Below are 20,426 nucleotides of genomic sequence, written 5' to 3'. Positions count from 1 at the left end.
CCACATATTTAAAATTTGACACTTTAAAATTTCAAAAATTAAGTGTTTAAGAATCAAGGAATTTTAGGTTTAGGTCCTCAAATGAAGCTTACATTTGTGATATTATTGTTCACAGCGATAAGGCTTATTTTTCTGAGTACAATGACCCTTTGTACAATCGCAAAGTATTGAAAATGGATTTTTAAATCAATTTAAAAAAAATACTTCGCGGCCTTTTTTGACAGAAAAGGTCTTACTTGATAGCTCGTTCCAAGGGGCCCATAGTTGAATGAAAAACAAAGTTGAAATGGTTTTTAATCATGTTTTTCAACGTTGTACATAAAAAATGAACAAAATGAACCCTATTGACATTTAGGACCCTTTCCCAGAATTTGGGTTTTTTTTTATATTTTAAGATATTTGACCGACCATCAAAATCAGCATCAGAAATAAACTTATTCGAAAATTGGACAAGAAAAAATATTTCAAGCATTTTGGTGCACAATTTTCCCATATTTTTGGATGAAACCCGTAAATTTAGAAAAAAAATCAAGGAAAATTAATGATTTGAACTTGGATTTCTGGAGTTTTTTTAAAGGTCCAATAACCAAAATTTTCAGTTTTCGCTTTTAGGGTGTTTTTTTTAAACCCCTGACTCAAGGCGATTTCAAAAACACCCCAAAAGCAGAAACAGGAAATTTGGGTTATTGGACCTTTAAAAAAAAACTCCAGAATTGGGTCTTAAAATGAAGCCTAGATTGCTGATATTATTGTTTACAGCAATAAAGCTTATTTTTCTGAGTACAATGACCCTTTGTACGACCACAACTGCCCCTGATCCGTGCCCTGATCGCATAAATGTCCCGTATGCATTTTCATCAATTTCGAGTTATTGATGTAGTTTGATTCAAAATTGTGTGATCTTTCGAAAGAGCCTATAACATCCAGTACTTTGTTCTAGAAATCAGGAAGAAATCCAGTTTTTTCGCGAAAACTTAACCGTAGCCTTATGTATGCACTGATAATCAACATTACACACTGTTCAGTTCACTTTTACACACTTGTATGGGATTTTTCAGTTCAAGTATGATTACACGAAAGTGTGTAATCATACTTGAACTGAAAAATCCCATACAAGTGTGTAAAAGTGAACTGAAAAAAGTGTAATGCTGTTTACCAGTGTGGGACAAACTTCAAATGCGTTTTTCTCAGCTTGCTGTTTTTGCATATTTTGCTCGATAGGTACCTCCGTTTGACAGTTCTCGTGCTTCGATTAGTACTTTTGGTTTGAGATGTCCGTTCTCTAATAAGCTCCAGGCTCTCTAAATTGAACTATTTCGAAAGACCTTTACAAAATCAAATTTATGGTTAGTTCCACTTTTGCGTGTAGACACACTCGGTGGCCGTAAAATACCTCCCAGCTCTCCCCATCTCATCAACGCCCACCCTCGCAGCTGGCACCACTGCCGATCTGTCAAACTCGCACAACAGCGACATCTGCGCCGCGCCGAACATCGTCGCGAAATCGTTTTGAAAAGCTCCGTCAAGCAAAAACGCGTTCGGATTTCGAAAGTTTTTCCGTCGAATTTAGTGCTGCAAAAATCGCCGGCCGCCGATGCAAAAGTGCTGAATTTTGTGCATTAGTGCTCGGGGAATCAGGTGAGGGTGGATTTTGGGGCGGGGGTGTGTTTTTCGGTGGGGAAAAGTGCGTTTGAAAATTTTACTCCGAGGCCGGCCTTCGCCACTTTGTAATGGCCGACTTGGATGCCGGCAAGAAGACTACTTTGATGGGGAAGAAGAAAGTTGGGTTTGGGGGTAAATAAATAAGAGGTTTGCTTTTTTTTGCAGGTGACACGATGGCGATTCCACCGTACATGATTCCGCCGAACCAGTGGGCCGCCCACATGATGGCCCAGCAGCAGGCGTTTGCGGTCCAGCAGGCCCAGGCGCAGCAGCAGCACGCTCAGCACATGCACGCCCAGCAGCTGGCCGCGACGCAGATGCAGATTCCGCCGCCGATGGCACCGATTCCGCCGCCGGGTCCGCCCAAGCCGGATCCGGTGCTGTCGCAGGAGAAGTTGATGGAGAAGGCGCAAAAGTGGTCACAGCTGCAGACGAAGCGGTTTGCGGAGAAGCGGAAGTTTGGCTTTATTGACGCGCAGAAGGAGGACATGCCGCCGGAGCACATCCGGAAGATTATACGGGATCATGGGGACATGACCAGTAGGAAGTATCGTCATGATAAGCGTGTTTATTTGGGTGCGCTCAAGTACATGCCACATGCGGTTATGAAACTGCTGGAGAATATGCCCATGCCGTGGGAGCAGATTCGGGACGTTCCGGTTCTGTATCATATTACGGGGGCGATTACGTTTGTGAACGAGATTCCGTGGGTTATTGAGCCGGTTTACATTGCCCAGTGGGGCACGATGTGGATCATGATGCGTCGTGAGAAGCGCGATCGTCGTCACTTTAAGCGGATGCGGTTCCCGCCCTTTGACGATGAAGAACCTCCGCTGGATTACGCCGACAACGTGCTGGACGTGGAACCGCTGGAGGCGATCCAGATCGAGCTGGACACCGAGGAGGACGCCAGCGTGCACGATTGGTTCTACGAGCACCGTCCGTTGATTGGGACGCCGTACGTGAACGGGTCGACGTATCGCAAGTGGAACCTGGCCCTGCCACAGATGGCCTGTTTGTACCGCTTGGCCAACCAGCTGCTGACCGATCTGGTCGACAGCAACTTCTTCTACCTGTTCGACCCGAAGAGCTTCTTCACCGCCAAGGCACTCAACATGGCCATCCCGGGAGGACCGAAGTTCGAACCGCTCATCAAGGATCACAACGTCGGGTAATGAAGCATCTGGTGGATGAAATCGCGCCGAATTTAACGATACTCTTTCCGTTTCCTTTCAGGGACGAGGACTGGAACGAGTTCAACGACATCAACAAGATCATAATCCGGCAGCCAATCCGTACCGAATACCGGATTGCGTTCCCGTATCTGTACAACAACATGCCGCACTTTGTGCACCTCTCATGGTGAGTTTCAACGTTTCATCGACTTTCAAAATTGTACGCCATTGCAAATTAGAGCCCGATCGTCACACCCTGGATTGCGTTCTTATTCCCGATGGCAAGAGCAAACCCGCGTCGTTAAGAACCAACTTACTACTATATCACACCTTGTTTTCTGTACCCGTTTTGCTTCCTAGTAAAACACCCAACCTCGCTTCGAAAGAAGTAACTCTCAGTTCAATCGACGGTGACCGCCGATGTTGGTTGCCCCTTTTCCAAAGATCCATGGGAGGCAACCGTTGAAGGTCACAAACAATCTTCCTCAAAAGAAGCTTTTGCTTTCTGAACCCGTTACTATCTCTGTGTTTGATAGATGTTACTCTGTCCTCTCCCTTCAGGTACCACATGCCGAACGTGGTGTTCATCAAGACGGAAGATCCGGACCTGCCGGCGTTCTACTTCGATCCGCTGATCAATCCGATCGCGCACCGTCACGCGGTCAAGTCGGCGGAGCCGCTGCCGGAGGACGACGAGGAGTTCACCCTGCCGGAAGAGGTGCAACCCTTCCTGCAGGACACCCCACTCTACACGGACAACACGGCTAACGGGATCTCGCTGCTGTGGGCGCCGCGGCCGTTCAACATGCGCTCTGGGCGGTGCCGCCGGGCGATCGATATCCCGCTCGTCAAGGGCTGGTACAAGGAGCACTGCCCGCCGGGACATCCGGTCAAGGTGCGCGTGAGCTACCAAAAGCTGCTCAAGTATTACGTGCTGAACGCGCTCAAGCACCGCAAGCCGAAGCCGCAGAAGAAGCGCTACCTGTTCCGGTCGTTCAAGGCGACCAAGTTCTTCCAGACGACGACGCTGGACTGGGTGGAGGCCGGGCTGCAGGTCTGCCGCCAGGGCTACAACATGCTGAACCTGTTGATTCACCGGAAGAACCTGAACTATCTGCACTTGGATTACAACTTCAACTTGAAGCCCGTCAAGACGCTAACCACGAAGGAGCGTAAAAAGTCCCGGTTCGGAAATGCGTTCCACTTGTGTCGGGAGATTCTGCGCTTGACCAAGCTGATCATCGACTCGCACGTGCAGTACCGGTTGAACAACGTGGACGCGTTCCAGCTGGCGGACGGTCTGCAGTACATCTTTGCCCACGTCGGCCAGCTGACCGGAATGTACCGCTACAAGTACAAGCTGATGAGGCAGATTCGGATGTGCAAGGATTTGAAGCACTTGATCTACTACCGCTTCAACACCGGCCCGGTCGGAAAAGGTCCCGGCTGTGGCTTCTGGGCGCCGGGTTGGCGCGTGTGGCTATTCTTCATGCGCGGAATCACACCCCTGTTGGAACGCTGGCTGGGCAACTTGCTCTCTCGTCAATTCGAGGGTCGTCACTCGAAGGGCGTCGCCAAGACGGTCACCAAACAGCGCGTCGAGTCTCACTTTGATCTGGAACTGCGCGCCTCCGTCATGCACGACATCGTGGACATGATGCCCGAGGGAATCAAACAGAACAAGGCCCGTACCATCCTCCAGCACCTCTCCGAAGCGTGGCGCTGCTGGAAGGCCAACATCCCCTGGAAGGTACCCGGTCTCCCCATCCCCATCGAAAACATGATCCTGCGTTACGTCAAGATGAAAGCCGACTGGTGGACCAACACCGCCCACTACAACCGGGAACGTATCCGGCGTGGCGCCACCGTAGACAAAACCGTCTGCAAAAAGAACCTCGGCCGACTCACGCGTCTCTACCTTAAAGCCGAACAGGAACGCCAACACAACTACCTTAAAGACGGCCCGTACATCTCCCCCGAGGAAGCCGTCGCCATCTACACCACGACCGTGCACTGGCTCGAGTCCCGCCGGTTCGCCCCAATCCCCTTCCCCCCACTCTCCTACAAACACGACACAAAACTGCTCATCCTAGCCCTAGAACGTCTAAAAGAAGCGTACAGCGTCAAATCTCGCCTCAACCAGAGCCAGCGCGAAGAACTGGGCCTGATCGAGCAAGCGTACGACAACCCGCACGAGGCGCTGTCCCGAATCAAGCGTCACCTGCTGACGCAGCGAGCGTTCAAAGAGGTTCCAACACCCCCACCCCCAAAAACCATCAAGATCAGCTTAACAATCAAGACTCTTTTCATTTCAGACGGGAATCGAGTTCATGGACCTGTACAGCCACCTCATCCCGGTGTACGACGTGGAACCGCTGGAGAAGATTACGGACGCGTACCTCGACCAGTACCTGTGGTACGAGGCGGACAAGCGGCGCCTGTTCCCGCCGTGGATTAAGCCGAGCGACACGGAGCCGCCGCCGCTGCTCGTGTACAAGTGGTGTCAAGGTGAGAAATTTATGCTTGGTGTTCGCCTTTTCAGCGGTCGTCGGGAGCGGACCCGCTGCGGGTGTGTGCTTTGTGACAACGAGATTCAGCTTTGAAATCATCCCCTTGTTGCAAACCTCACGCTTGCGGTGGGGGCAAAAAACAGCAAGAAATAACAAGTAAAGTGTGCAAACTGCGAAGGAAATCGCACAGCCAACTATCGCGAGTGCAATTTCTCTTAGATCTTGTTCAATTCCCACAAACTAAAGCGAATCAATTCCCTTCCCAGGCATCAACAACCTGCAGGACGTGTGGGACGTATCGGAGGGCGAGTGCAACGTCCTGCTGGAATCCCGCTACGAGAAGCTGTACGAAAAGATCGATCTTACGCTGCTCAATCGTCTCCTTCGTCTGATCGTCGACCACAACATTGCCGATTACATGTCCGCCAAGAACAACGTTGTCATAAACTACAAGGACATGAACCACTCCAACAGTTACGGAATCATCCGCGGGCTGCAGTTTGCCTCGTTTATCGCCCAGTACTACGGGCTGGTGTTGGATCTGCTGGTGCTGGGTTTGCAGCGGGCCAGCGAAATGGCCGGACCACCGCAGATGCCGAACGATTTCCTCACCTTCCAGGACGTCGCAACGGAGACGACGCATCCGATTCGGCTGTACTGTCGGTACGTGGACCGGATTCACATCTATTTCCGCTTCACGGCGGAGGAGGCGCGTGACTTGATCCAGCGCTATCTGACGGAACATCCGGATCCGAACAACGAGAACATTGTCGGGTACAATAATAAGAAGTGCTGGCCGCGGGATGCCCGGATGCGGTTGATGAAGCATGACGTCAATCTGGGGAGGGCCGTGTTTTGGGACATTAAGAACAGGCTGCCGCGTTCGGTGACGACGGTGCAGTGGGACAACACGTTCGTGTCGGTTTACTCCAAGGACAATCCGAATCTGCTGTTTAACATGTGCGGGTTTGAGTGCAGGATTCTGCCCAAGGTGAGTTCTTACTGGAAGGTCCTAGAAACAATCTTGTTGTAATTGCTGATCTTCCCCCTTTTCAGTGTCGCACCCAGAACGAAGAGTTCACCCACCGGGACGGCGTGTGGAATCTGCAGAACGAAGTCACGAAGGAGCGTACGGCGCAGTGTTTCCTGCGCGTGGACGACGAGTCCCTCTCGCGGTTCCACAACCGCGTGCGGCAGATTTTGATGGCTTCCGGGTCGACCACCTTCACCAAGATCGTCAACAAGTGGAACACGGCGCTGATCGGGCTGATGACGTACTTCCGCGAGGCGGTCGTAAACACGCAGGAGCTGCTGGATCTGCTGGTCAAGTGCGAGAACAAAATTCAGACGCGTATCAAGATCGGGCTGAACTCGAAGATGCCTTCGCGTTTCCCGCCGGTGGTGTTTTACACGCCGAAGGAGCTGGGCGGGTTGGGAATGTTGAGCATGGGTCACGTGTTGATTCCGCAGTCGGATCTGCGCTGGTCGAAGCAAACGGACGTCGGGATTACGCACTTCCGGTCCGGTATGTCGCACGACGAGGATCAGCTGATTCCGAACTTGTACCGGTACATTCAACCGTGGGAGAGCGAGTTTATCGACTCGCAGCGAGTTTGGGCGGAGTACGCGTTGAAGCGGCAGGAAGCGAACGCGCAGAACCGGCGGTTGACGCTGGAGGATTTGGAGGACAGCTGGGATCGGGGCATTCCGCGGATTAACACGCTGTTCCAGAAGGATCGTCACACGCTGGCGTACGACAAAGGTTGGAGAATCCGGACGGAGTTTAAGCAGTACCAGGTGCTGAAGCAGAATCCGTTCTGGTGGACACATCAGCGCCACGACGGCAAGTTGTGGAACTTGAACAACTACCGTACGGACATGATTCAGGCGTTGGGTGGAGTTGAGGGCATTCTCGAGCATACGCTGTTCAAGGGAACGTACTTCCCCACCTGGGAAGGTTTGTTCTGGGAGAAGGCATCCGGGTTCGAAGAGTCGATGAAGTACAAGAAGCTGACCAACGCGCAGCGTTCCGGTTTGAACCAGATTCCGAACCGTCGCTTCACGCTCTGGTGGTCTCCGACGATCAACCGTGCCAACGTGTACGTCGGTTTCCAGGTGCAGCTCGATCTGACCGGTATTTTCATGCACGGTAAGATTCCGACGCTGAAGATTTCGCTCATCCAGATCTTCCGTGCCCATTTGTGGCAAAAGATTCACGAGTCGATCGTGATGGATCTGTGCCAGGTGTTTGATCAGGAACTGGACGCGCTGGAAATTGAAACCGTGCAAAAGGAAACGATCCACCCTAGGAAGTCGTACAAGATGAACTCGTCCTGCGCGGACATCCTGCTCTTCCCGGCTTACAAGTGGAACGTCTCAAGACCTTCCCTTCTGGCGGACACAAAAGACACGATGGACAACACCACAACGCAAAAGTACTGGCTGGACGTCCAGCTTCGTTGGGGAGATTACGACTCGCACGACGTCGAACGTTACGCCCGAGCGAAGTTCCTCGATTACACAACGGACAACATGTCGATCTACCCGTCGCCAACGGGCGTCCTGATCGCGATCGATCTTGCTTACAACCTTCACAGCGCCTACGGCAACTGGTTCCCCGGCTGCAAACCGCTCATCCAACAGGCCATGGCCAAGATCATGAAGGCCAACCCGGCTTTGTACGTGTTGCGCGAGCGTATCCGCAAGGCTCTCCAGCTGTACAGTTCGGAACCCACGGAACCGTATCTCTCGTCTCAAAACTACGGAGAACTGTTCTCCAACCAGATCATCTGGTTCGTGGACGACACCAACGTGTACCGCGTGACGATCCACAAGACGTTCGAGGGTAACTTGACGACTAAGCCCATTAACGGAGCGATTTTCATCTTCAATCCGCGCACGGGCCAGCTCTTCCTGAAGATCATTCACACCTCGGTGTGGGCCGGTCAGAAGCGTCTCGGCCAGCTGGCCAAGTGGAAGACGGCCGAAGAAGTGGCCGCGCTGATTCGATCGCTTCCGGTGGAGGAACAACCCAAGCAGATTATCGTCACCCGAAAGGGCATGTTGGATCCGCTGGAGGTGCACTTGTTGGATTTCCCCAACATTGTCATTAAGGGGTCGGAACTGCAGCTGCCCTTCCAGGCTTGCCTGAAGGTGGAGAAGTTTGGTGATTTGATTCTGAAGGCCACCGAACCGCAGATGGTTCTGTTCAACCTGTACGACGACTGGCTGAAGACCATTTCTTCGTACACGGCGTTCTCGCGTTTGATTTTGATCCTGCGCGCGCTGCACGTCAACACCGAGCGAACCAAGGTCATCCTGAAACCGGACAAGACCACCATAACCGAAGCCCATCACATCTGGCCGACGCTGACCGACGAGGAGTGGATCAAGGTTGAGGTTCAGCTCAAGGATTTGATTCTGGCGGATTACGGCAAGAAGAACAACGTCAACGTTGCCTCGCTCACGCAGTCGGAAATTCGTGACATCATCCTGGGTATGGAAATCTCCGCACCGTCCGCCCAGCGTCAACAGATTGCCGAAATCGAGAAGCAAACCAAGGAGCAGAGCCAGCTGACGGCGACCACGACGCGAACCACGAACAAACACGGAGACGAAATTATCACCTCTACCACGAGCAACTACGAAACGACCACGTTCAGCTCGAAGACGGAGTGGCGCGTGCGTGCCATTTCGGCGACCAACCTGCACCTCCGTACGAACCACATCTACGTCAGCTCGGACGACATCAAGGAAACCGGCTACACGTACATTCTCCCGAAGAACATCCTGAAGAAGTTTGTCACGATCAGCGATTTGCGTGCCCAAATCGCCGGCTATCTGTACGGCGTCAGCCCGCCGGATAACCCACAGGTCAAGGAGATCCGCTGTATCGTAATGCCACCCCAGTGGGGAACCCACCAGCAGATCAACCTGCCCAACTCGCTCCCATCCCATCAATACCTCAAAGACATGGAACCGCTCGGCTGGATCCACACCCAACCGAACGAGTTGCCCCAACTCTCGCCCCAGGACATTACCACCCACGCCAAGGTCATGTCCGAGAACCCCACCTGGGACGGTGAAAAGACCATCATCATCACGTGCTCCTTCACGCCCGGGTCCTGCTCGCTCACCGCCTACAAACTCACCCCGTCCGGCTACGAGTGGGGCCACAAAAACACCGACAAGGGCAACAACCCGAAGGGCTACCTGCCGTCGCACTACGAGCGCGTCCAGATGCTGCTGTCGAACAAGTTCCTCGGCTTCTTCATGGTGCCGGCGCAGGCCAGCTGGAATTACAACTTTATGGGCGTGCGCCACGATCCGAACATGAAGTACGAGCTGCAGCTGGCCAATCCGAAGGAGTTTTACCACGAGGTGCACCGGCCGTCGCACTTTTTGCTCTTTTCCAGCCTGGAGGAGGGCGGCGACGGGAACGGCGCCGATCGGGAGGATTTGTTCGCGTAAGGGGAGTGAATATGAAATATATCTTTTAGAGTTAGTTTTTAAGGTTTTTTTTTGGGTTTAAGTACTGATTATTTGTAAATAGTAACTTGATTCTGCAAAGCTACAGTCTATTATCTTCAATAAAGGTTTAACGTAAAAAAGGCACATTTTTTTTATTTCTGCATTCGAAATAATACATTTTAAGTTATGCGGCTTGGTCATTTTGTTGGATAAACTGATAAAGTCGACACAATACTTTCCACCAGATTTTGGCATATCCGTAGAACACGTTCCAGCGATCTTCGGCGTCCGAGTCGATTTTGTCGACATTCTGATAAAATTCGAACAGCGGCAATATTACTATTGAGCAATTCTCTACGAAATCGGTCTTTTTTCTTCAATTTTAATTTTTGTATTTTTTAATCCGACTGAAACTTTTTTGGTGCCTTCGGTATGACCAAAGAAGCCATTTTGCATCATTAGTTTGTCCATATAATTTTCCATACAAATTTGGCAACTGTCCATACAAAATTGATGTATGAAAATTCAAAATTCTGTATCTTTTGAAGGAATTTTTTTATCGATTTGGTGTCTTCGGCAAAGTTGTATGTATGGATACGGACTACACTGGAAAAAATAATACACGGTAAAAAAACTGGTGATTTTTTATTTAACTTTTTGTCACTAAAACTTGATTTGCAAAAAAATACTATTTTTATTTTTTGATATGTTTTAGAGTACATAAAATGCCAACTTTTCAGAAATTTCCAGGTTGTGCAAAAAATCATTGACCGAGTTATGAATTTTTTAATCAATACTAATTTTTTCAAAAAATCTAAATTTTGGTCGCAAAAATTTTTCAACTTCATTTTTCGATGTAAAATTGAATTTGCAATCAAAAAGTACTTTAGTGAAATTTTGATAAAGTGCACCGTTTTCAAGTTATAGCCATTTTTATGTAACTTTTTTGAAAATAGTCGCAGTTTTTCATTTTTAAAAATTAGTGCACATGTTTGCACACTTTAAAAAAAATATTTTTGAAAAGCTGAGAAAATTCTCTATATTTTGCTTCTTCGGACTTTGTTGATACGACCTTTAGTTGCTGAGATATTGCAATGCAAAGGTTTAAAAAGTCAAAGTAGTTATGTCACAGACATAACCGGAATGGCGTAGACTACGTAAAGTTTTGAGATGTGGACATAGAGTTTTCCATATTTTAATTTTGAAGAATTAGCTAGATACTTGAAATACATTAACGGAATAAGATCGTAAATGGGAGATGGGCCCCCCGACAAAACAGAACTTACACACTCCAGTCAACTCAATCGGACCGCAACTGCCATGTAACCATACTTTGAATGTGTTGGTAAATCTTTGACTAGAAAGCCTTATTTAAACAATGGAAACATCGAATGGAGAGATTAACGAAAAACGATTTTTTCGCGAACCGAATGAAAGTTTGGTAGCATAATGTGGTGGAGAGAGAGGGGTTCAGAAAGCTGTGCAATCCGGCACCCCCGAAGACCAACACTAGTTCCTGAAAGGCATTTCACCGACTCATCACGGGTGGGACGAGAGACGGGGAGTGAGGCAACTCCGAAGAGTTGGGAAGTCTTCACCCCCTTCCTGATTGTTTCACAACCACGGCTTGACCCACGAGAGGCAACTGTTTGGTGAGACGGCAGCAGGCGCGTGCCTCATCCTGTTGCTGCCTCGTCCCGGGTGGGACGAGGGACGGGGAGTGGGCAACTCCGAAGAGTTGGGAAATCCTCACCCCCTACCACGAAAGATCCAAACGGTCCGGCCCCCAAAGACCAAAATTTGTTCCTGAAATTTAAATTGAAATTAGCTCGCTGCCTCGTCCCGGGTGGAACGAGGGATGAGGGCAACTCTTTCAACAGTTTGGAATTGGACACGACGCAATTCTTTCAGAAGCGCTCGCCGCGAATGCGACGAGCTAGTTGTTGTTTCACAACCACGGCTTGACCCACGAGAGGCTCTTCAGCGGAAGGCAGCAGGCGCGCGCCTCATCTCGTTGATGCCTCGTCCCGGGTGGGACGAGGGATGGGGAGTGAGGCAACTCCGAACCACGGCAACCACGAAAGATCCAAACGGTCCGGCCATCGAGAGGCAACTGGCTGACGGTGACGACGAGAAGGCGATGCGCGCTTCTTTTCCAGTTCTGGTCCCTCTCTCTCCTGCTGTTGCTGCTCTGGGCTGAGCTTTCCTGCTGCTGCTGCCGGTCCGACGTCTGAGACGTGAATGATAGAATGGGCTGAGCGCGCGTTCTTATATATGATTCCGGTCTGCTACTTCCCCTCCTTTTTCGCGACCGACACTCGGTCGCGTTGCTCGGATGATTTTCCCCTCAAAATAGGTACTTGACATTCCCGTCCGTGAGTGGGAAGCGCTCATTTTGCTTGCAAAATCTGTGCATTTTGAAAACATTTTAAAACATTCAATTGTTTCAATAGTTAAACTATTTTGCCAACAATGAAATTTTAAAGCAAATTGCTGAATAATTTTCGAATCGATTGGAACATAAATCGTGTCGATTCGATTAGAGGGAAGGAAGATATAAGCGTTTGACGGATGACGCAGTAATCCAGGGCCTTCGGCCCGGGTTTTTTGAAATGGCACCCCAGTACCTTCGACAAAGACGTAAGTCTACGTCAAAACAGGAAAATTGATGTTTTCTAAGTCTCACCCAAAAAACCCACCATTTTTCAATGTCGATATCTCAGCAACTAATGGTCCGATTTTCAATGTTAATATATGGAACATTTGTGAAATTTTCCGATCTTTTTGAAAACAATATTTTAAAATTTTTCAAATCAAGACTAACATTTTAAAAGGGCGTAATATTGAATGTTTGGCCTTTTTGAAATGTTAGTCTTGATTTGAAAATTTTGAAAATATTGTTTTCGAAAAGATAAAAGATTCGATAAAGAAATTTCACAAATATTTCATATATTAACATTGAAAATCGGACCATTAGTTGCTGAGATATCGACATTGAAAAATGGTGGGCTGTTTGGGTGAGACTTAGAAAACATCAATTTTCCTGTTTTTGAACCTTTGCATTGCAATATCTCAGCAACTAAGGGTCGTATCAACAAAGTCCGAAGAAGCAAAATATAGAGAATTTTCTCAGATTTTCAAAAATATTTTTTTTCAAAAGTGGGCAAACATGTGCACTAATTTTAAAAAATGAAAAACTGCGACTATTTTGAAAAAAGTTACATAAAAATGGCTGTAACTTGAAAACGATGCACTTTATCAAAATTTCACTAAAGTACTTTTTGATTGCAAATTTGATTTTACATCGAAAAATGAAGTTGAAAAATTTTTGCGACCAAAATTTCGATTTTTTGAAAAAATCAGTATTGATTAAAAAATTCATAACTCGCTCAAAGATTTTTTGCACAACCTGGAAATTTCTGAAAAGTTTGCATTTTATGTTCTCTAAAACATATCAAAAAATAAAAAAAATTAAAAATAGTGTTTTTTTGCAAATCAAGTTTTTTTCAATTCAATTCAATTTATTTTGTCAGTAAATAATCAATTTACAATTCCGTATTTCTTATAACCTAATAGAGTTTTGGAGTTCCTTTCAACTATGGTTTGTGTGTGTGTGTGTGTAACCAACCAAACGGGACCACGCGGTCGCTTCTTACAAATTGAGTTGTTTCCATGTATTTTAGATTTACATTCTATCGAGAAATTAAAAGTGCAACATGGAGTTAAACTTTCTGTCAAGCAACTGTGAAGTTTTCCATGACACTTAAAAAAGTTTCACTCCATGTTACCGGCTCACATCTCTCTTTTTAATTTCTCGATACATGCAAATAACTCGCATAGGCATTTGGAAGGTGCTAGCTCTGCCGAGCTTCGGTGACCCATTTCTACGCTGGCTAGCCGAGCGCGAGGTACTTCAGCTTTATCGACAAGCCCCGCCCTGAAGAACGTTTGGACCAATCGGATTCAAACGTTATTTAGAACTTCCGAACCCTTGTCAAATGGACAAGGACCCAGCGCGTATATAGTTGATAGTAACAGTATTTCTAATTCCAGTCATAGCTCACCAAGTCGCGAAGGCATAGTGGTTAGCATTTTTGCTTACCAATCCAAAGGACGGGGGATCGAACCCCGACTCGAGCGACTTTGATTTTTCGTTCATGTTCAGAGTTTCAAGATTTATATTTCCTATACTTTCTCGTTGGGAGCAGATGGGAATCGAACCCAGAACCATTCGCTTACAAAGCGAACACCGTGACCAGTAAGCCACGGCCGCTCCCGAGTTCCTTTCAACTATGGTTTACACTATAATTCATTTTGATGTAATTGGATATTCTAACAATGGATTTGGCAAGAGAAGGAAAAATTAAAAAAAAAACCTTCTAGGTTTGCTAAGGAAAAGGATAGAAATAGAAAAGCTTAAAACTAAATCACAGTATGTTTTGTCTATTGACGTCGAAAAACTTCGCTGCACAAGGCAGCTTATCCGTTGTAGATGTACTTCATCATCAGCTCACTGAGAGCTTGGAATTGTTCTGCCTTGTTTCGGCAGGCACGAAAGCGCGTGAGCATCTCTCCAGCAAGGGCGAAAAACTCAGGAAGCGTGAAGAGATCATCACCGGTAACATCAGCTTGTCCCGGGGGAGAACCGCCCCCAGAAGCGGCTACTCTAGCGTACGAACATCCCCAACCGGGAGGGAACGCTGGGTTGGTCGATGGAGCCGCTCCGCCGCCAGCTGCTGCAGCGGTCGAGCTCGAAGTCTTCGGAGGTTGGCGGGACGCTGGCGCTTTCTTCTTCTTGTCCTGCTCCTCGATGTACTTTTTCCGCGCGGCACAGCCACGGAAATTCACCGTGTGGTTTCCACCACAATTGGCGCACTTGACACGTGCTTTGTGCTGCTGGGCGTTTTCCCCCAGTTGGTCTTTCCGCGGAAGACTGCACCTTTCGGTGAAGTGGGTCTCACCGCACTTTACACACCGGGGTGGGAGATTGCAGTTTCTTGAGCCGTGTCCGAATTTCTGACAGCGGTGGCATTGGGCTGCGTCGGCCGGATTCTTCGTGTAGAATCGCCACGTCACAAAGAAGCCGTCCAGTGCTTTGATCCGCCGTAGGTCCTGGATTTTGACGGACCCGCGATCGAAGTACAGGAGGTACAAGGTGTACGTACCTGTCACCGTAGTCGATTTTGAGAGCACCTTTATCTCTCGAGGCTTAACCTTGACGCCCGTCAGGTGTTCTTCCAGGTCGGAGATCGGGCGGTCCGGATATCCCTGAAGGACGATCTTCACTGGGACCTTCTCTGCAGGATCAAATGTGAAGAATTTGAAGTTTCGCAACTTCAACTTCTTCACCACCAAGTCGAAATGCAGCTTTTTGTGGGTAATCACTTGCACAGAAGTTTTGCTAATTTTGAGACAATATTGGAGTCCCTCAAGCAACTCGTCAACATCGTCAGCCAACGTATCCAAAATAAAAATTGGAGGTGGTCGTCGTTCCTTCGGAGAGTTACCATTTTTCTGCTTTCCTTGCTTGCGCGCAAGTTCATCATCGTCATGGAAGTGGTTGTCGTCGTAGTGCTGGTGGACTGCTGCTGCTGCTGCTGCTGGCCGGAAGTGCTTCCGGATGCCCGGGTCGATTGTCTCGTCCGTACCGGGGACTCACGTGGACGGTATGACACGTGTAAAAATGAAGGATCGGTGACGTCACCGGGCACGCTCCCGTGCGCGATGGCGGTCGATGCGGCATTGGTGTGTTTACCTTTCTGCACTCTGCCGTAGATGAACTTCGCGGGTTTTTCGAGGCCGCACTCGAACTGCCTCGGCCACGGCCGGCCCTTGGCATGCTGGAGGAGCAAACTCGCGGGTAATCACGGTAAATTACGGCGAAAAAATCGAAAAGTCTGAAGAGCTCCGAACACTTGACTGTTGCTGGCTGGTGTTGCCTGTCCCGATGAAAATCAAGTTTTAGTGATAAAAAGTTAAATAAAAAAATCACCAAATTTTTTTTACCGTGTATCATTTTTTCCAGTGTAGTCCGTATCCATACCTACAACTTTGCCGAAGACACCAAATCGATAAAAAAATTCCTTCAAAAGATACAGATTTTTGAATTTTCAAACATCATTTTTGTATGGACAGCTGCCAAATTTGTATGGAAAATTATATGGAAAAACTAATGATGCAAAATGGCTTCTTTGGACATACCGAAGCCACCAAAAAAGTTTCAGTCGGATTAAAAAATACAAAAAAAATTGAATGACCGAAATCCTAGAGAACTGCTCTATTGAGAAGAATTGTACAGCACCGTTGAAAATTTGGTTTGCTACTCTCCTAAAAAAATATTTTTCCTATTAGAAATAGAAAACCTGAGATTAAATTAAATTACCAACCTTGGAGATTGCACGTGGTTGCGGATCCCTGCCGGAGATTGCAGCGAGTTGTTCGGAAGGATCTACAGCGGGACTTGGCCAGTCCCCGGTCCAGTACTACCCGGCAAATCTTCCCGGTCAATCGGAAGCAACAGTTCTCACCTTTTTTCGTAACAGATTTGCACACACAAAAAGTGATGTTTCTTGAAGATTTGGTGTAAACAAACAGACAACACCAATACTGCTACACTCACATAGCCCACGCAGCAGTATAGAGCTATCTACGTGCGCATGTATTGCGTGTACGTACACGATGGATTTTTAGGTTAAAATTTGTGGTCGCCAGCAAAAACAAATGGTAAGCTGGTGTGCGTGAGATCGGGCTTAGATAACTCTATTAGTGAAGAGCCCACGATAAACAACGTGGGCTCTTCACTAATCCAGGTTTTTAAGCGAAGATGGCGTTCGAATAGAGTTATCTACGTGCGTATGTATTGCGTGTACGTACACGAAAAAAAGTGAGGTTAAATTTTGTACCGTCCAGCAAAACAAATGGCGTGCTAGTGTGCGTGAGAGCGGGCTTAGATAACTCTATAGAGTTATCTAAGCCCGAGCTCACGCACACCAACACCCCATTTGTTTTGCTGGTGGGTACAAAATTTAACCTCAATCTTTTTCGTGTACGTACACGCAATACATGCTCACGTAGATAACTCTATACTACTACGTGGGCTCTTCGAGGTTTTGGTGACTGTCAAACGTTCTAGCCATTTACAGTGGTGCCAGAGGGTTGGGAACTTGATTGGGAAATTCACAAAAAATCATCTGCAGATTGTTTTTTTTTGGTGAATTTCAAAAGCAATTTTCTTTTGCGTGCCTCCTCTCTCTTTCGCGGGTGAAGAAAGTTGCGATTATTCCATCCCTGTTCACAACACTGTCAGATTTTAGTGAATTTCACTCAGAATTCAACGAGAACGATTTTCACTTAGAAATTCAATTTTCACTGTGAAAAATTTAACTTTTGTGAAATGTTCAGTTCTTTTTAATAACAAATCTAGAGTTTTTTTTAAAAGGTCCTATAAACAAAATTTTCAATTTTTGCTTTTTGGGTGTTTTTAGAACCGCCTAGAGTCAGGGGTATTCAAAAACACCCAAAAAGCAAAAAGTGAAAATTTTGTTTATAGGACCTTTTTTTTAAAAAAAACTCGAGAAATACTTTTGAATAAATAAAAAAAATCAAGCCTAAAATAATCAAAGGAAGCGGTATGATTTTCAGTGTGAAAATCTAGAGTTTTTTAAAAGGTCCAGAGTTGTTACGGACGGCGCGGATCGCGCGGATGGCGCGGATCGCGCGGATGGCGCGTTTCGCGCGGATAGCGCGGATTTGGCGCGGATTTGCTGACTAATTTTGCTCAGGCGCGGATTTCGCGCGGATGGCAATTTTGATGAATAAATAGATAGAATTACTTTCAAGTTATTAGGAAAAATAATATCAAGAATAGCGAGAATTTGTTTTTTTCTCCATTGAGTGCAATTTCAATTTCTTATAAATAGATTTTTTTCCTGGAAATGTTTGTTTGTATTTTCTTAATACGAACCGTCGAAAAATTAAGATGAAGATTATGTAGAGATGATTTTTTAAATGTATGGTTGAGATTTTCTTAAATAAAATTATTACTACATTTTACTCATTTCTTAATATATCCGGCTCTGAATATGTAATTTCTTTTGAGTTTTGAGTAATGTTTATTTCAATCTTATTTATTTTTAATTTTATAGTGGATATATTCAATTTGCCTTTGAATTTTAGATGGGATTTACCCGTAGAAATATTTTTCTAAATTTAAACATTCTTGGCGAAAAATAAAAAGATCAGAACATTCAATAATTAATGCTCCATCATTCAAAATTCAAATTTCAAAAATTCGAAACTTTTTTTTTATCATAGTTTAAAAAAAAATTTAGATTAAAAAAAATTCGCAGCAGCTTGACAGAAAGTTTAACTCCATGTTGCACTTTTAATTTCTCGATTAGGCCAATTCTGAATTACATGCATTTATGTACAAACCCGTTTTATTTGATCAGCCCCCAAAATGGTATGGGTGAACCCTGGGGGTTGAAAAGAGAGATGCGTAACGTGATTTTCGAATGATCCCACTTTGTTTACATCCGACGATATCGAGATATCGAGAAATTAAAAAGAGAGATGTGAGCCGGTAACATGGAGTTAAACTTTCGCAACTATCATGGTAAACTTCACAGAAGCTTGACAGAAAGTTTAACTCCATGATGCACTTTTAATTGCTCGATTAAAAAGAGAGATGTGAGCCGGTAACATGGAGTTAAACTTTCGCAACTGTCATGGTAAACTTCACAGAAGCTTGACTCGATACTTTTATTTTGCCTTCCTCACCTCAATGAGGAAAGGCTTTAAAATCACTCGAAAATGAACTTCTTTATTCGACCTCGTAGACCCACTTTCACGTATACCTATCGACTCAGAATCAAATTCTGAACAAATGTCTGTGCGTGTGTATGTATGTAAGTACGTGCACCGAAAAATATGCACACGTTTATGCCCGGACTGGCTGAACCGATTTGGACCGTTTTGGTCTCATTCGTTCCGTCTTGGGGTCCCACAAGATCCTAGTTAATATAATGCAGTTAAGAAAAGTACTTCAAAAATTATGCCAAAAAAACGATTTTAGCTAAACTTTGAAAGATTGTAAAAAGGTTGTTTTTTTTTGTAAGACAACCCGTCATGCTATACATTGTTAGAAAGGTATTTGAGAGACCTTTCAAACGCATTTGAAAGATTGAAGATCTGTCAACCCCATCAAAAGTTATGAGCACTTAAATGTTATTTATACACTTTTTTGAGGCTTTGTAGTGTATTCACTTTATGAATGTTAGGAAGGCACTAACCACGTTTTTCTTCGTTTTTTCCTTTATATTTTGAGAGTCATGTTCATGTTTTGTTTTTTTTTTTTTTCAAACATTTTACAGTATTTTTCAATTAGCTTTCTGTGTTATTTCGTTTTCCAATAATATTATTTTAAAAGCTTTGTATTAATATTTACCTTCCTCACTGAGAAAAGTCTTTTTGATAGATCCAGTCCTTCCCAAAGTAACCCCAGCCCACGTTGCCAAAACCATGTGGTAAGGATGCGTTGCGCATGAGCGTTGGGCGCGCACACACTCCGACCCGGCATGTCTTTTCTAATAATTCTCCAAGTCAGGTTCGAACATTTCGAGAGGGGGAGTGCATAGAAATGTCCAAGCAAAGCAAAGCAAAGGAAGGAAGGAAGAAAGGAGGAACACAAATTCGCATACTTTTATGTGGAGGGTGACTTTGATGATGAATCACCATAGCAATCAGATAAACAGTTGGGGACAATATCCGAACCAGACTGGGTGCATTTTCCGTGGTAGTTTTTCCTCCTGGTGGCAGGTTGAAATTTTGTGGAAAAGGTAGGATCTTTTTCGCATTTTGAGGAAATGCTAGAAAGCTGGACGTGATTTTTGAATTTCCATCAACAAGTAGTGTCCGGTGACCGTTAGACCACGATGGATGACCAACCGAAGGCGGAAGGAGAAGCGGACAAGAAAATCGTCCATGTTTACCCTTTGGTAAAGGTAAGTCGTCCGATTTTGATACTATTTTGGGCACATTTTGCACCTCACTCAAATCTCGAAGAACACTCGCTTTAATTGGCTTCTCAAATGCTTCATTCTCACACCCCAAACCACTCCAAAAAATCACGCTGGACCAGTTTTCCGACATGAATGACGACGTTCGGGCAGAGGCGATAGAACTGAGCATTACAGCCTGTGAGAAATACGCACAAAACTACGAGGTAAAGCTTATTTTGATGTAATTTTTGTACAAGAAGAAAAACATCTTTAAAAAATCACAAAAATCAACCAGCACGCGGCCAAGGCGATCAAGGAGCTTATGGACAAAAAATTCGGCACATTTTGGCACGTGGTCGTTGGGGAAGGATTCGGCTACGAGGTTTCGTACGAAACGAAGAACATCCTGTACCTGTTTTTCGGTGGAAATCTGGCCATCGTCCTGTGGAAGTGTTCGTAGAAGCAAACCGGGCTCGGAGTAGTCGAATTGGTCGAAAAGTTGGCGATTGTAATAAAATGTAAATTAATTTTCCTGTATATAAGCATTATTTTTTTGTAACCCTTTCAGCGAAATGAATCTCTCAAGTGTTGCTGAAGGTTGAAAAGAATTT

The 20,426-nt window shown here is 46.1% G+C and overlaps 2 protein-coding genes across 4 annotated transcripts; both read left to right on the top strand.

Annotated features, from left to right (window-relative positions):
* The first annotated feature begins 1,481 nt into the window (after positions 1–1,481).
* Positions 1,482–9,961, top strand: LOC120420680 (pre-mRNA-processing-splicing factor 8). The gene is made up of 7 exons (XM_039583777.2): positions 1,482–1,638; positions 1,828–2,833; positions 2,899–3,024; positions 3,399–5,085; positions 5,153–5,345; positions 5,614–6,338; positions 6,404–9,961. Exons 2-7 carry the CDS (start codon positions 1,836–1,838, stop codon positions 9,815–9,817), a joined length of 7,143 nt encoding a protein of 2,380 aa, XP_039439711.1. The 5' UTR covers positions 1,482–1,638; positions 1,828–1,835; the 3' UTR covers positions 9,818–9,961.
* A 9,464-nt stretch (positions 9,962–19,425) lies between these two features.
* On the top strand, positions 19,426–20,363 carry LOC120420662 (dynein axonemal light chain 4). 3 transcript variants are annotated; one of them, XM_039583757.2, is made up of 4 exons: positions 19,426–19,653; positions 19,727–19,818; positions 19,956–20,039; positions 20,111–20,363. In XM_039583757.2, the coding sequence occupies exons 2-4, from the start codon at positions 19,750–19,752 to the stop codon at positions 20,273–20,275; spliced, it is 318 nt and encodes a 105-aa protein (XP_039439691.1). In that variant the 5' UTR covers positions 19,426–19,653; positions 19,727–19,749; the 3' UTR covers positions 20,276–20,363. The 3 variants fall into 3 exon arrangements, with proteins under 3 accessions (XP_039439691.1, XP_039439690.1, XP_052565568.1); XM_039583756.2 differs by having other exon boundaries at positions 19,427–19,653; positions 19,724–19,818; XM_052709608.1 differs by lacking the exon at positions 19,426–19,653 and having other exon boundaries at positions 19,660–19,818.
* The last annotated feature ends 63 nt before the right edge of the window (positions 20,364–20,426 follow it).

This window comes from Culex pipiens, chromosome 3 (assembly GCF_016801865.2).
Source record: "Culex pipiens pallens isolate TS chromosome 3, TS_CPP_V2, whole genome shotgun sequence".
Classification (NCBI taxonomy): Eukaryota; Metazoa; Arthropoda; class Insecta; order Diptera; family Culicidae; genus Culex; species Culex pipiens.
Note: the sequence above shows the minus strand (reverse complement) of the source record. Positions and strands in the feature narration are given on the sequence as shown.

Bases quoted from the DNA above. Each gene is read 5' to 3' on its own strand.
- LOC120420680 (XM_039583777.2), top strand. From the start codon at position 1,836: ATGGCGATTCCACCGTACATGATTCCGCCGAACCAGTGGGCCGCCCAC. The intron at 2,834-2,898 runs GTAATGAAGCAT...GTTTCCTTTCAG, and splicing joins ATCAAGGATCACAACGTCGG to GGACGAGGACTGGAACGAGT. The intron at 5,086-5,152 runs GTTCCAACACCC...TTTTCATTTCAG, and splicing joins CGCAGCGAGCGTTCAAAGAG to ACGGGAATCGAGTTCATGGA.
- LOC120420662 (XM_039583757.2), top strand. From the start codon at position 19,750: ATGGATGACCAACCGAAGGCGGAAGGAGAAGCGGACAAGAAAATCGTC. The intron at 19,819-19,955 runs GTAAGTCGTCCG...ACGCTGGACCAG, and splicing joins ATGTTTACCCTTTGGTAAAG to TTTTCCGACATGAATGACGA. The intron at 20,040-20,110 runs GTAAAGCTTATT...AAAATCAACCAG, and splicing joins AATACGCACAAAACTACGAG to CACGCGGCCAAGGCGATCAA.